Source organism: Peromyscus eremicus, chromosome 16_21 (assembly GCF_949786415.1).
Source record: "Peromyscus eremicus chromosome 16_21, PerEre_H2_v1, whole genome shotgun sequence".
In the NCBI taxonomy this organism is placed as follows: Eukaryota; Metazoa; Chordata; class Mammalia; order Rodentia; family Cricetidae; genus Peromyscus; species Peromyscus eremicus.
The window spans coordinates 26,610,305-26,626,993 of record NC_081432.1 but is presented as its reverse complement, the minus strand read 5'-3'; the positions used below and the strand labels follow the sequence as shown (position 1 = coordinate 26,626,993).

Below are 16,689 nucleotides of genomic sequence, written 5' to 3'. Positions count from 1 at the left end.
AACAGTCTATTGTGCTTAGACCGCAAAGCTATCCAGAATGAGTTCTGTAATGAAAAGTTCTCTGGTGTTACTATTTAATTGGCTAGTGGGGGTTGTTTGTCAATCTGCCAGCAGGTTTCTCTTAAATGCTGTCATCAGACATCTCTGAGACATAAATGTGGAATGATTGATTTGCAATGTGCTATTAAACCCTCTACAAAGACTTTTTGATGTACTGCGGCTTTGAGCTTTGTATAGCTATTGATTGATTTAAATACTACAGAACCCTTGGCTCAGGCGGCCCTTGTGAGAAAAATGCCACTTCTCGTAGGGAATTGCTGGACATTGACTCTGGCACAATGACAAGGCTTTCCTCGGGCACAAAATGGATTATTGAACAAGTGTGGACCACCAGGAAAGAAAAGCAAGAGACACTTAGGCAGCTGGCCAGAATTTACCAATCAGGGCCAGTTAGAGAAGTACAGGGCGTGGACAGTAACATCTGATCAATGTAGGATTGGGGGAGTCCTTGCCGCCATGAGAAGGGAGCCAACAATTTTGTTTGGGCGTTAACTGTGGTCGCTGTTTGAGACCACAGTAGCAGACGACATCCAGATAAGTTGATAAACATTGACAGAATGACAAAACACCTCCCGACTGTACAAGACCAGGGTTAGATATTCTCGGAAGTGTCCTTCCCTCTGGAGCAGATGGTTGTGTGGAGTGAAAGCTTGTGTGGCTTGGGGAACAGGGATATGTGTGACCTGGGACTAGAGGTGGAGTAGCCTCTGAATTCCTCTGCCGGACATCTCTCACCTGGGCTGGGCGAGTATGTACCACTGGTCCACAGAGGAGACACACACAATGGGTGAGATATTGGCTGCCCCCTCCTGTGCCTGTATCCTCCTCATCTCCGACAGATAATAACTCATCACCTCCTTTGGAGCCTTTTCAATGCAGTGAAGTGATCTCTGTAGAAAGCTGGGCTGCACTGGGCCCTCGTGTATAGGACTGAGAAGTTTGCTCTTGTAGGGACTATCTTGCTGAGGTCAGAGAACGTACGTGTTCCTATGTTAGACTGTTTGTTCCTTTAGAATGTTGTTTACACTTAAGACACGCAATAACTATTGAACCCATGCTTCCACGGACAAATTTCTCGGGTTATTAGGGAGGGCCATTCCAAGTAATCACCTGCTATTTTCTGTTTCAGAATCTATCCCAGCTTCCCTATGGCAAGGCCCTCTACAGCTATGAGGGAAAAGAACCTGGTGACCTCAAGTTCAACAAAGGGGACATCATCATCCTGCGGCGCAAGGTGGATGAGAACTGGTACCATGGGGAGCTGCAGGGCACTCATGGCTTCCTACCAGCCAGCTACATCCAGTGTGTCAGGCCCTTGCCACAGGCTCTGCCCCAAGGCAAAGCACTTTATGATTTTGAGATGAAGGACAGAGACCAAGACAAAGACTGTCTGACCTTCACTAAGGTAAGGTGAGCCCTGTGGTTGGCCTCTATGTCTACTCATGTCTTTCTAACCAAGAGGCTACATCTAGGCTTCTCTGCTAGGCCATGAGCAAATGACCACCCTTCCTGTCTGTGCCTGTGAAGAAAGGGGAATGTGTCTTGCTTCGTGGATTTGATTGTTTTGTTATTGATTTTGTTTGTGTGAATGAGAAGTCCTCAGAGGCTGTGTCTGCAGAGGGTGGCTGACTGAATAGAAGTCCAGGACCGTGGAGAGATTGGAATGTTGCAGGTCCAGAGACTAACTACCTTGTTTTAGGCTAGCATTATCCCCCAACAGCCATTCTTTGAAGACCTCAGTGTCAGAACTAACACCCTCTGACTGGAAGATGAAAACCTTTTTGAACCTACTAATTTAACAAACTACTGGCTTCCACCACCCCAAAAGCTAACCGTGTCATCAGAGAACATCTTAGGCCTATAGACAAGCTTCTCCCAACTTGCTGTATTGTAGCAATCTAATTGGTCTTAATAATGGAAAACTGGAGTCAGATATAGGGGTAAATGCTGAAAGATCAGGGAAATAAAGTAGCCAGAGTCACCTCTTACCTCTACGACTCCTCAGCCTTAAAAGGGGGGCTCCTGTCTCCTCCCACCTTATATTACTGTCTCCACCTCCCTGGTGTTGGGATTAAAGGCGTGTGCCACCGCTGCCTGGCCTCTATGGTTAACTAGTGGCTAGCTCCCCACTCTGATCTCCAGGCAAGCTTTATTTGTCAGAACACAAACAAAATATCACCACACTGTATTTTAAACTTGACTGGATTATTGACTTTCCTTGTTCTGTAAAAACTATACAACTTCATGAAATGACTGCCATGATGGAGTATGGCTTTGGGGGTAGGTAACCTAAATGTGGTTTCCCAGGTCCTGGTCATTCAAAATGGCTCCAGAATAATCCAGCTCTTACTCTCTTCGAGGTGAGAGCTGTGGTTTTTGCACTGACATTCGTTTTGTTTTGATTTTCATCTTTGATTGTGGAATGGTAAGAGATGACCTGGCCCACTGGTGCATGGCTCCAGCCAGCACTGGTGCTGACTCTTGAGACTGGTGAGCTGTCGGCATCAATAGTAATTTTACCGTTTTCAATAGTGAGTATATGCGAGGGAGCTGAGTGTTCCCAGGACTCAAGGGATCATGGTAGAACTACTGTAGAACCCCAGTTCATCCCTCACACCCCTCCTGCAGGGCAACAGTGGAATCAACTAGGCATGAAGAATCTCTATTATTATTATTATTAATTTTATGGGTATAATGTATTGCCTGCATGTATGTCTGTGCACCATGTGCATGCATGATGCCCACAGAGGCCAGAAAGAGGGTATTGGATCTCATGGATTTGGAGTTATAGTTATGAGCTACCATATGGGTGCTGGGAGTTGAACTCAAGTCCTCTGGAAGAGCAGTGGGTGCCGCTAACCACTGAGCCATCTCTCCAGCCTGGCATGGAGTATCCTTTGAAGTACCTAGCCTGAGGACTTGGTCACTAACCAAACAGCATTTCCTGTGGAGCCAGTGAAACGATGAGTCGGGTTTGTGGTCTTGCTGGAGTTCCTGCCTTTATTCATGGCTGCCAGGTGACCGAGCAGCGCTTGTACTCATTACAACATTTAAAGTTGCCAGGGAAGCAGGTGGAGCCTTGTGGTATTTACTCTGGGATCCTCTCTCCTCCCTCCTTCCTCCTCCTTTTCCTTCTCCTGCCCCCTCGCTCCAAGGCTGTAAACGACAGAACTATAGTCACTCTTCCCCACCCGCCTCCTCCTCCTCTGCAGGTACAGAGCTTGGCTGTAACATTGCAGCTCGTCAGCTCCAGCGGGCTTCAAGAACACCTCGCACTCCGTTTTCAGTTGATGGTTCCTGTGCCAGACTGCTGTGTCTGTCTTCTGTTGTGCACCCTGACAGTGACTAATCTGTTTTCCGTTCTGGGATCCAGCCCTTTCTCTCTTCCTTTCATGGAGGCGTTGAGATGCTAATTCCCACTGTCATCTCACTTAGCTCCCGGGGGAAGCCCGCCCTGGTCTTCTTCACTGTCTCCTTCTCTTTTCCTTTTCTCCGTCTGAAGCCTCTGGTGCCTTCCCAGGATGCCTTGCAGGCTTCTCTGCTCTGGAGAGCCTGCCCTGAGCGACTGTACTCCACCCTGTGTGTGCTGGTGCTCTGCTCTGGCAGTTGTAACTTCTTAGTGTCCTCTTGCATCCTTGCTAAGAAAACAGGTTCCAAATGAGTGTTAGCTCTCTTGGCTCCAGCGACTGAATCAATGGAGTCAGACTCTCCTTGTGGGCACACAGGGGCGCTCGGCCGGACAGCTCACCAAGTAGAATGTAAAGCCCTGGGGTGTTTCCTGGCAGGCCAGCTTCTTCCTGTAGGATCCTGGACTCCCTTGCCTTCCATTTCCATTCTAGATGCTTCTGCCTGTAGCACTCACTGCCAGTAAATACCAGAGTCCCCTGGACAAGAGGACAAATGGATATTTGTCTATTTATTACACACACACACAAATATTCAGGGCCTGACCCATGCTAGGCACTGTACTGTGTTTAGAGACAGAGGCACAGCCCTTCCTGGAACCTGGACTTGGGAGACAGGTCCAGAAGTCTAGAGAAATGAGTGTAACAAAAGACCACCTCAAGGGAAGCTGCATAGTACTGCCATATGCAGGAGGAAGATGAGACAAGGCGTGAAGACTCCCTCCAGTGTAGAGGGTGATAGACCCGAATATTCTGTGTTTCCGAAGAAACCGTGCATTAGTCTTCAAGGGGCAAATGAGAGCGCAGCTTGTCTTGGATTTGTTCTGTGGCTGGCATGCTTAGGGTGTGTGGCTCTGTTGGCCTCAGTACGTCCCTGATGTAGGTTTGGTATTTTGAGGCTCCCTAGAAGGAGACTTGGACCAGCTGTGACAGGGTCCAGGGCTCTCCTGTCACCAAGGGTGGCTGTTTCTATGGCATCCAGATGGAAGTATCATATCACACCATCTTTGCACAAGGACTTTCTTTCTTGAATCCTGTGGGTTCCTATAAAGAATGGGAGACCTCCCGAGTGTGACTCCCAAAGCACTGAGACACCAACCATATCATATCCATGTCAGCGTGTCCCTAGCCTATCTATGCCCCCCCCCCATCCTCCAAGGAGCAAAGTTGCCCCTTTTGGGTATGCATTTCTCGCCCTCTCCACACCTCGGTCCCAGAGGATGTGGGCATCTTCTTGGAGCGCCCCACCTGGTTCCATGCTTCCTGGCCGGACTTGGACAGTGTCTGCAGGTGCCACTGAGATACAGCCCCATGGAGTAGGGACTAACAGTCGGATCTAAAGCTGAGCTTCCGGGAACTGGCAAGTTAGTGTTATTCTAACGCCATCCATCCAGTTAGTTGACAGGCCCCTATCTGCACACGGTCCCTCCCCGTAAGCCCAGCCTTTCTGTGGACTAAGGAGACACAGAGAGGAACCCCATGAAGCCTCAGACCTGCTGGAAGGTTCGGCATTACTTGTCTTCAGTCTTTGTATTTGCACTTGCTGGTTTGGGGGGGAATGAAGCTACTGGGAACTGATAAATACGGCTTCGAAAGTCATGTTACAAAAGGTTATCATTCTCTTCTTAAAACAGATTGGTTTTACAATGACTTGATGTTGTTTTAATGCTACCTATTCAAACGATAATGCTGCAGGTAAAAATGAGGTTTTAATTCAACCACTTTGTGACTTCTCAAATGCCACCCCAATGGAGAGTTTTAAAAGGAAGTGTTACAGTTTGGGTGTCAAATGCCCTTCACAGTCTTGTGTTTGAATCCTTGGTCCCAAGTGGTGATGCCATCTGGGGGAGGTGTCGGGCATTTATCACGTTGGGCCCAGATGGAGGAAGTAGGTCGTTGGGAAGAAGGCCTTTGATAGGAGAAACCACTTCTGGTTTCTCTCTGCTCCTGTGTCTACCTCACATCCTACTGTCACACTTTCCTTGCCATGGTGGCTGTGCCTTCAAACAGTGAGCCAAAATAGATCTTCGTCAAGTTGCTTCTTGTTAGGTATTTGGTCATAATAACTAATATAGGAAGTCATTACCAGCCCTGGTTTTTATAGGTCTGTCAGGTCTTGCAAATGCCACAATGGAACACATCTAAATGACATCATGGTCTGTGGTGGCAAACCCGGGTGACATGAGCCAGGGACACTGGGACATAAGCATCATTAACTTAACTGAAGTGTGAGGTAGCAGGAGGCTGTTGGGACATGGCCATGTGTATCTCAGTGGGGCTCTGGGAATTGCCCAAGTCTTGCCAGGGATGTAGATGTGGAGAGTGAGAAGTGAGAGGTGCATACAGAACAGGACAGCTTTGCTCTTTGGAGGACAGGGGTGAGGCACAGATGGGCTACTAAACAGGTAACGTAGATACGATGGGTGTCACTGTGCTTCGGGAGTCAGATCCAGAGGTCTCTCACTCTCTATAAGAACCCATGGGATTCAAGAAAAGAAAGTCCTTGTGCGATGATGCTGTAGTATTTTAAGTCAGAGACACTGAGACAAGTACCATCAGTCTGCTGAGGTGTGCAGTAGCAGTCCAGTAAAGAGGTGAGCTATGGGCATAAGAGGGAGTGGTGAGTTTCATTATAGTTTCAACAGCTTGCTACCATTCTTTTTTTTATTTTCATTTTTATTTATTTTTCTATTATCAGCTTGATAACAGTATAAATTCTTATCCTAATAGTGAAATGTTTCATTGAGGCTTGCCCAGTAATTGAGTAAAACCAAAACTTATTCTAAGCCAGTCATCCTAGGGTCCCCCCTGCTATATAGCCTCCCTGGTTCTGTGGGTTGCAGTCTGATTGTTCCTTGCTTTATATCTAGAATCCACTTATGAGTGAGTACATACCATGTTTGTCCTTCTGGGTTTGGGTTACCTCACTCAGGATGATATTTTCTAGTTCCATCCATTTGCCTGCAAATTTCATGCTATCACTGTTTTTCTCTGCTGAGTAGTACTCCATTGTGTATATGTACCACATTTTCTTAATCCATTCTTCAGTTGAGGGGCATCTAGGTTGTTTCCAGGTTCTGGCTCTTATTTCTATTCAACTATAAAACTCAGAAAATGCTTCTTGAGCTCCCACTGTACAAGTTCTAGAGACATTGGCATCATTGTGCTAGGGAACTCTGCTGACTGTAAAGGGCCTGGGTTGCCCCTGATAATTCATTCTGCAGCATTGTGAATATGCAAAGGCTACAAAGTCTTTCCGAGCAATGCCTGGCTGCTCATGGAATTCCTTTTGCTCCCCAACACCAGCAGTACTGAAACTGGCCTCAAACCTCAATCCTCAGTGAGAAGTCACATGGAAGAGCCACAGAACATGGTAGATTAGTGGTTCTCAACCTGTGGGTGAAGACCCCTTTAGGGGTCAAATGGTCCTTTTATAGGGGGTCACCTAAGATCATCGGAAATAAAATACTTACATTCCAATTCATGACAGTAGCAAAATTATAGTCATTAAGTAGTAACGAAAATAATCTTATGGGTGGGATTCAGCACAGCATGAGGAAGTGTATTGAAGGGCTGCAGCATTAGGAAGGTTGAGAGCCACTGTGGTAGGTATAACCACTGCTTTGTTCAGACCCTTAACTCATCCTCCAGTCCTCAGCTGCTCACAATGCTCCAGGGCCCAGGGGATGCTTTGAGTTAGCAAAATGCCACCTTTACAAATGCCATCACAATATGTCCTGACCTGCTCAGACTGTGGTTCTGCTGGTGTCTCTGCAAACTCCCCCATCTGACCTGCTTAAGATTATATGCTGTCTTTTAAATGACCATTTCCCAACAGCCCAAAAACTCTTTCCTTTGTGAATCAATCCAGCATGATTCCCAGACTCTGTTCTTCCTACCCAAGGGACTGACTGCATATTGCTTGGATCCAAGAGTCATATGAGAGAATCTTGGGTTTTTTGTCACATAGTGACTTTGGAGCATGGATTCAATTTTTGAGGTGTTTTTTTTTTAACTGTTGATATCAGGAATATATTAGCAAAGGCATGTGATGAATGGAGTTCATAGGAGACATTCATATGTCTTCTGTCTGTCCTTCCCTTTCTTCTGGTTCAGAGAAAGGCACAATTCTCTCAGTAGGCATGTCTGGCTTAGGGCAAGGAAACAATCACAAGAACGGAGCTTCCTCTCTGTGCCGCTTCCATGTGGAGAGACCTTGCCCTGGATGTACAAAGCCTGCTCCACAGTCTGCAGCCCAGCCAGCCACCTGGACCAGCCTCCGGGTGCAGTCTCGTGGGCCATAGCATCAATCTCCACTGCCTCCTGCTGCAGGGATGCATGCTTTCCGGGCTTGAGTGACTCAGGCATGTTAGCTACATGCTCTTTCGGTATCCATGACCCAAAGCAGGAGGAGCCCAAAGAGAGATGGGGTCCTAAGTCACTCCTTTCAAAGCACTCCACTTGCCTACTTGACTTGAAAAAGTTATCAGGAGCACTCAAAGTGGGGCTCAGCTCTCTTCCTGACCTTCTTCTGGATTCCTCTGTTCCCGCCCTGAAAAGGGGTTTTAAAGAAGACCCAAGGGCTCCAGAAAAGGACATGTGCTTACGGTACCCTGGCCTTGCCCCGCCACTTCTTCTGATCTCAAGATGGGGTTCAAAGAAACGAAATGGTCAACAACCGCACAATCTTAGTAAGAAGCAAGCAATGGTTCTGCAAAGTCCCAGCTGAAGTTCTATAGGCAAATAAGATGAATGTACAACATGAGCGCTTTTCCCTCAGACATTCCTGTGTGCTGACCTTGGCAGCATGGCCCTTAGCATGTTTTACCATGGATGGATGCAGTGACTTTTCAAAGCCATGTCACCAGGGCTCTGCTTAGAACCCATCTAAGTCAGTATGAGAACCTGCACTGTCTCCAAGGTTCTTTCGAACCCAGCACTATGCCTTCTCAGCCCTCATTCCACTCCTTACCTACGCCCCAGCTTACCCTATACCTGGCCATTTCTGTCTCCAGCAGGCCTCAGGCTTCCTGGCCTGGTACATCTGTCTATCTGAGAGGACCAAGCAGACGCCGTTACAGGCTACTCAGTCTTCTCTGAGAGATCAGGCCTCAATTTCAGATTCCTAAGATTGAGCAAGCAGTTTCTGAGAGGGCCATGAACAAAAGACAATTAATCAATGATGCCCCTGCCAGCAGGGACAGGAAGATAGGACGCACCAAGCCTGGGCCACTGAGCCAGCCCCCACAGTCAGTATGTGCTGGGCCAGCCAGCCTCTACAGCAGCTCAAGGACAAAGCCTGGGACTTGTCCAGGCCTGCCTCCAAATGGATAACTATAGCCCTGGTGAACCCTCAACTAACCCTAGCCAATTAAAAGTTGCTAACATGATTGCCACTTGCATAAACCAATCCTGAGTCTGTTCCTATGTAGTCTGTAGACCCCAAGTCCCCCCTTTGCTTTACTCCCTGTAAAAACCCTGCCCCATTGCTACTCGGGGTCTCTCCTGCTCTGCTGCTGCATCAGACAGACAGAGAGGCCCGAGTTAACTCGTAATAAAAAGACTCTTTGCTTTTGCATCGGGTTTGGTCTCTTGGTGGTCTTTGGGTGTCTGGACTCTGGGCACAACACTATCTATTCCCTCAGCTCTGTGCCCTTCCTCAACTGATGGCAACTCAGCCCTCCCATTGCTCTTTAGATCCTTCCTCTTTAGAGCTGTATCACTCCTGTGTGATGGTGCGCCTATGCTGGAGACTCCATTTTTTTACCCTACTACCTTTCTCCTTCTTAGATGCAGGCACTTAAAATGTAGCACTGTCTTCTCCCTGAGGCTTGGTCAAGATCGCTTACTTCCCATTCTCAGCACACAACAGTGATGGGCATGCAGAAGGGAGAGATATGGAAGCATCTATAATGAAGCTCGAGCTCTCTGCACGTGGAGAGAAGAGATCTGGCAGTTGGTAGTGTTCATGTCTTCTCGTCGAATCTCTTTAGCCTTTTCAGTTACTTTCCAGATGTGCCAGCTGTGGGGTGTGTTGGAGAAACCAGCTCTGTGCTGGGGTAGTGAGAGGTCTGTCCCTGCTTCTCTCTCGGAAGAGTCCTGGCCACTGGCAGCAGCTGAGCTGGGACAGATGATTGAGAGGTCTGTCAGATCAGAGCTGGGGGCTGCCGAGCCAGCTTGCTCTGTGGGGGTCAGTGGCAGCCAATGACTCCATTAAGAGCCTCTGTGGGAACACAGCAGTGACCGGAGGCACAGTTCTGTGTCATTTCTACAGAAAAAAAAAAAAAAAAAAGCTGAGGAGCTTCTGGTCTTCTGCATTTTTAATTTTCCCTCTTTCTTGACAGTGCTTTGAGGCAGTGGCTGCAGCTGGCTGGCTGGGGCGGGGCTGGGGGCTGTGCTTGGGGGTGGGGCCGTGGTCATCCTAGAAAGCTCAAGGGATCTGGTTTCTCTGGGCTCTGACACATTACCACTTCTTTGGACATCCCTTAACTATAGTAGAGAGGAGACTGGGAGGGGGGAGGGGGGAGGGGATTGACCCCAGGGTCTCCATACCTGCTGTTGCCAATATCAGTTGTGTGTGTTCTGCTTTCTCCAGCATGGCCAAAGGGACCCTCCTATGCCCCTTTCCAAGCTGTACCTGTAATGTCCAAGGACGCTGTGCTCTGGCGGCCTGGGAAGATCTAGGGACATCCAGCTCCAGCTGCTGTTCTTGACAGGGGGCACTAGGCTTGTAGCTTTCTTTCTCCTCAAGTAGAAAAAGTTAAATGGCCGCATCAGTGTTAGAGGAGGCAGATACATTATTTAAAACGTTGATCTAAAGATCCTTATAGAAGGTGGCACTGTACTAGTGTATTATCCACTACGCCTTGGGAAGAAAGGCTATCTAGCTCTTAAACAGCCCCTTCATAATCACAGCTCCAACTTGCAATTATTTAGACCCCCCCTCCGCCCTCCCTCTCGAGACCATCTGAATTCCGAGAAGAGCCAGGGCTGTGTGCCAATAGACATTTGGTATATTTTCCAAATTCAGAAATATCAGAGAATAGGGAAAGCAGCATATGGATGAAGCCTGCCGCCCTGTAGTAAATAATGAGTACTTGACATGAAACTTATAGATGAAGTAGAGTTTTGCACCAGAAAATGCCATGATGTCATGGAAACAGTTTTCATTCATAAAATCACCACATACTATCATGCTAGTTCAGAAACACGTCTACCTGATTTGGCCATCAGTGATGTCTGTGGTATCTTTTTGGCTTAGTTTGATCACCTACATCAGGGGGCTGGTAAACTAAGATGACCAACCAAACTCACCTGCCATCTGGTTCTGTAAATTTGGTTTTACTAGCACATCGCTGTGTGTGTCCATTCACTCAGGCATTGGCTACCTTCATGTGTCTATCACAGAATTGAGTAAATGGCCTGCAAAGCCCAAAAAGGCTTACTGTCTGGTCCTTTCTAGACTCGGTTACTGATGTCTGCAATAGAGCACCGCTCTAGAAGACAAATGCATGGGTGTCTCTACATGCTCCCCACGTAGCACTCAGGAACCTCCCTGGATGGGTGTCCCCGAGGAGAGAATGAGTGACTGCCTTAGGGAAGCAGCTGAAAACCAATGACTAGCCCTTGCCATCCCCATTATGAAGCCTTAAGTGTTTTAAGAAGGGGTATTTCTCCATGTACTAGAGAGCCTTCAAAATAATAATCCCTCTTTCCCTGTCCTTCTAAATGCACTGACCTGAGGGTTTTTTAAATTTGTGGCAACAAATCTGAGACCTGATAGGATCTAACCATAAAAATCAGACACTGGTTTTTTTTTTGGTCTTGCATGGAGTGCTGAAGAGGTCCAAATCTAGAGCACATAATTTTATGATGGTAGCCCTGACATGCTAGACTGTGTGTCTCTATCACCAGCACTAAAACATCCCTTCCTCACTGTGTGAGTTTGGATTAGGTGTAGATCTAGAAAAACAAAACAAACAAAACCCTTTTTCAACATCCATAGGCAAAGTGAGTTACTTCCTTTATATCCAAGGATGACTGGCTCTGTATGTTCTCTTGGTTTGGTCCCCATAAAGAAAACAAGTACCAAATGAATAAACGCATTCTGCATCCTGCTGCTCTCCTCGGGCTTCAGACAGGCATCGGATCCAGAGTGCCACTTGAGCCAGAACAGACAGCTACCACAAAGGTGCTGCCAGAGTGTCCCTCAGCCTGATGGAACTGTGCAGGAACCACTTGCTCCTTAAGGGATGTCACTGTAGCACACTTGACATGGGTGCATTTGGGTCTCCACTCATTGCATTAGAGAGCAGTTTTGCTGTATGTTCATTGTGTTGCATGGTGGTCATCTCTCTGTAAGCTAGACTTCTCTCCACCTGCTTGGGAAGGGATCATTTCTCCATAGCCTAAGGTCTCTCTTCCCATTTCCACTTAAAGACATTTATGTGTGTTGGCCAAAAAAAAAAAAAAAAGGAAATGGTTTGCACTGTTTAACACTGGGAGTTGTAGCAAATTCTCTCTTTGGAATTGAGTTTGCTTCTCAATAGATTTTATCCCTTGTTGCTGTCTTACTCCCTTAGGGTGACCCAGGATAAGCCTGTGTAGCTGAAGTTTTCCTTTGTCCTGACCAGCAGTCGGGACAAATCTCTTATTCGCGTCCCCCAAGTATACACACAGAGACTTATATTACTTATAAACTGTATGGCCGTGGCAGGCTTCTTGCTATCTATTCTTATATCTTAAATTAACCCATTTCTATTAATCTATAAGTTGCCGTGTGGCCTGTGGCTTACCGGTATCTTAACATCATGCTTCTCTTCATGGCGGCTAGCAACGTCTCCTGACTCAGTCTTCCACTCACCATTCTCCTCGCTCCTTGTCCTGCCTACACTATCCTTCCTGCCTGGCTACTGGCCAATCAGCATTTTATTTATCAATCAATCATAGCAGCATATATTCACAGCATACAGGACATCCCACAGCAAGCCTGGGTCTTCAGTAGACAGTGATATCCTAGCTGGAGAGCAGAGGCACAGCTCCTTGCTGCTCACACTTCCCAGACTCAGGGCTCCCACTTGACTTGGTTCCAAACCACTGATGTGATCATTGCCTTATTGTGTCCCCTTTGAGGGGACATGCCATATTCAAGGTGTTGTGTGATTTGTCCAATCTGAGTGGACTGTTCCCTTTTCTCCAGGGGGAAACAAACAAGAAGACCTTTTCTTCTGTTTTGTGTAATAACATGCCAAAAACACCCACTAATAAGGCTTATTCAGCCTAATGATGAGTCTATCTCTATAATCACTGCCTAGCCAGGAAACAGCGTGGTACCAAAGCTGGGTCCCCTCCACTCACCATTGCCTTCCTTTCCTCTCGAATCTGCTACGAACAGATGAATTGTGTTTACTCTTGAACTTCAGATACACAGAATCAAGTGGAGTTTAATTTTTTGTGTTCAGATTGTTTGCAGTATTATATTTATGAGATACCCATTGATTTGTTGTGGAATGCTGTAGTTTGTTAGTTTTCATTGTTCAGTGGTTCTGTGAGTTAGTCTTGGAAAGGTAGACTTGAATTTTGAGTAGTTTTAGATTCATAACGAAAGGGAGCAGATACAGAGATTTCTTGTGTACCACATTGCCCACCCCTAGCCTACACTAATTAATAAAGCCCTATGGTGGAACATTTTTATCATTGCTCAGGCGATCTTGTATCAGCCAGTGGCCATTGTTTATGTGGGAATCCATTTTTGGTATTGTACACTCTGGATTTGGGACAAATGTAACACATATACACTATCATACACACTGTTTCCACTGTCCTGAAATCTTTGTGCTCCACTTTTAATCCCCATCCCTTCCTTTGCAGCCACGGAACTTTTATTGTCTCCATAGCTCTCCCTCTGATTTATTGTGTAGTCATAACAGTACTACATGCCTCCCTTTTATAGTGCCTTCTCTCACTTAGAAATGTGCATCTGTGTCTTCCTACAGCTTAATAGCTCCATTATTTTTAAATTAAATTATATTCGTGGAGAATTTCGTACATGTGTACAATGAAATACAGTCATGTCTCCTCCCCATTTCCTCCTCCTCCTGAATTCTTCCAATGTAACCCTCTTTGAAATTCATGTTTACTTTTTAATAATCTATTAAGTCCTGTTAGTGTGGCCCATTGTACACACGAATGTGCAGCCATCCGCTGGAGTGAGAGCACCCTACCATGGCCATACCCCAAAGAAGAATGATTCTTCTGTCCCACAGCAGCTACCCATTGATCCTCACCATATTCACGCTAACATCGGTTGTTACTTTATTCCTAAGGATGGCTGTTCTAACTGGGGTGAAATAGAATCTTAAAATCGTTTTCCTCTCCGTTTCCTTGATGACTAAGGATGTTCAGGGCTTTTTCAGTGTTTCCAAGCTGAACTCTGTTAAGTTCCATAGCCCGTTATTAATTGGGTTATTTTCTTAATGTTCAGATTTTTTAATTCACTGTATATTGTAGACACGATTCTTCTGTCAAAAGAATAGCTAGCAAGGCTTTTCTCCCATTCTGGCAACTGCCTCTTCATTCACTTGGTGGCTTCCTTTTCTGTATGGCAGCTTTTTAACTTCATAAGGTCCCATCTCTTAACTGTTAGTCTAAATGCCTGTGCTACCAGGGTCCTGTTCAGAAAGTCCTTACCTGAATCAGTACATTGGAGCATACTCCCTACTTTTTCCTTTACCAGATTCATGGTCTTGAAGTCTTTGATCCATTTGAGGTTGATTTTTTTTTCAGGGATGAATAAAGATCTAGTTCCACTTTTCTACATATTTCTCTTAGGGTTTCTATTGCTTTGAAGAGACACCATGACTATGACAACTCTTATAAAGGAAAATATCTAATTGGGGCTCACTTACAGTTTCAGAGGTTTAGTCCATTATCATCACGGCAAGAAGCAAGGCAGCATGCAGACAGACATGGTGCTGGAGAAGGAACTGAGAGTTCTATAGCTGAATCCACAGGCAACAGGAAGTGAACTGTGTGCCACACTGGGCATAGCTTGAGCATGGAGACCTCTAAGATCACCCCCACAGTGACACACTTCTCCAACAAGGCAACACTTACTCTATCAAAGCCACACCTCTTAATAGTGCCACTCCCTTGGGCATTCAAACATGTGAGTCTATGGGGCTATTCCCATTCAAACTACCACAGTGGTGAAATCCAATTTTCTCTGCACCATTTGTTAAACATGCTGTGTTTTCTCCAATGTATTATTTTGGCCTCTTTGTCAAAAAACAGGCAACTGTAGTTGTAAGTTTATATCTGGGTCCTCAGTTCTATTCCATTTATTTATGTGATTGCTTTTTGTGGCAGTACCACACTGTTTATATTACCATGGCTCTGTAGTATAATTTTAAATCATGTATGGTGATACCTATTACAATATCCTGTTTGTTCTGTATTGCTTTGGCTGTCTTTGGTCCTTCATGCCTCTTTATAATCATTTGTATTTTTTTTTTCTGTCTGTGAAGAGTAGCTTTGGAATTTTGAGTAGGGTTATATTAATTTTTAGAATGCTTTTGGTAGAATGGCATTTTCACAAGATTAATTCCTCTGACCCATGAGCATAGGTGGTTTTTTCCATCTCCCTCTGTCTTCCTCAATTCTTTCTTCCGTGTTCAATAGCGGAGGGCTTTCACTTCCTTGGATGGATTTATTCTCTCTCTGTGTATATGTGTGTGTGTGTGCGCGCACACACACGCTTGCATGCACGTGTGTGTGTTAGGATTTCTATTGCTACAGTGAAACACCATGACCAAAAAACAAGTTGGAGACAAAAGAGTTTACTCAGCTTACACTTCTACATTGCTGTTTACCACCAAAGGAAGTCAGGACAGGGACTCAAACAAGGCAGGATCCTGGAGGCAGGAGCTGATGCAAAGGCCATGGAGGGGTGTTGCTTACTGGCTTGCTTCCCATGGTTTGCTCAGACTGATTTCTTATAGAACCCAGAACTACCAGCCTAGAAATGGAACCACCCACCATGGGCTGGGCCCTCCCCCATTGATCACTAATTGAGAAAATGCTTTACAGCTGGATCTTATGGAGGCATTTCTTCAACAGAGGCTCCTTCCTCTGATGACTCTGGCTGTGTCAAGTTGACACAAACCAGCCAGTACTCTCTCTGTGTCTATTACGAATGGATTGTTTCCTTCATTTTTCTTTCTCAGCATGCTTGTTATTTGTATATAGGAACCGTCATAGCTAGAACAGCTACCCACTACAGAGGTATGTTAATTTTATGTCCCACCGCTTTGCTGAAAGTGTTTATCAACTCTAAAATGTTTTCACTTGTGTCTTTAGAGTATTTTATGTAGAGAATCATACCCTCTGCAAAAAGGGATACTTTGATTTCTTCTCTCCTTATTTCTCTCTCTCATTGTCTAACTAAGAATTCAAATACTTTATTGAATGGAAATGAGGAGAGTTGCTGCTCTGTCTGGCTCCTGATCTTGGTGGAAATGCTTTGAGGTTTCTTCTGTTTAGTATGATGCTCCTAGTGTTTGTCATACAGCCTTTATGTTGAGGTATGCTCCCTCCATTCCTAGCCTCTTTGTGACTTTTATCTTGAAGGGATGTTGGATTATTTTTCAAAGGCCTTTGCTGTGATTGTTGAGAAGATTGTGTGATTTCTGCCTTTTATTCCTTTTATGTGATTAATTAGTATATGTTTTATGTGATTGATTAGTATATGTTGATACATCCCTGAATTACTGAAATATAGCCAACTTAGTCATGGTGAATGATCTTTCTGATGTGATCTTGAATTCAGTTTGTAAATATTTATTGGGAATTTTTGCATTTCTGCTCATCAGGGATATTGGTTTGTAATCTCTCTTTTCTGCTCTCTTATTTCTTGCATGCTTTTGAGAAGTCAAATGTTATTCCTTTTACTTTTTTGTTGTTGTTTTACAAATAAAACCCCAAGCTTTCTGAATTCTTTATCTTTTCTTTTCAGTAGTTTGAGATTGTGTGCTGATGTAGTTTTGCGGCATGTATCCCGCTTTGGCTTGTATCTGACACTAAGTTGAGAACCTCTCACTTATTAATATTTCAGATCTCTCTCTTCCAGTCATCTCATCAAAGTTCTTGGATGTGCTTGCTTGCTTTTCCTTCAGTTTGCTCTCTGTTTTCATGTTCTGGAGGTTTTTAGTGGCAATGTACTCAAGCT

At 45.4% G+C, this 16,689-nt stretch overlaps 1 protein-coding gene across 1 annotated transcript in view; it reads left to right on the top strand.

Annotated features, from left to right (window-relative positions):
- Positions 1-16,689, top strand: part of Sh3rf3 (SH3 domain containing ring finger 3) — a 156,158-nt gene that overhangs the window by 26,519 nt on the left and 112,950 nt on the right. The window contains exon 2 of the mRNA XM_059243805.1: positions 1,190-1,465. Coding sequence (XP_059099788.1) covers positions 1,421-1,465 — 45 coding nt within the window. The 5' untranslated portion in view covers positions 1,190-1,420. The remainder of the gene's footprint in view (positions 1-1,189; positions 1,466-16,689) is intronic.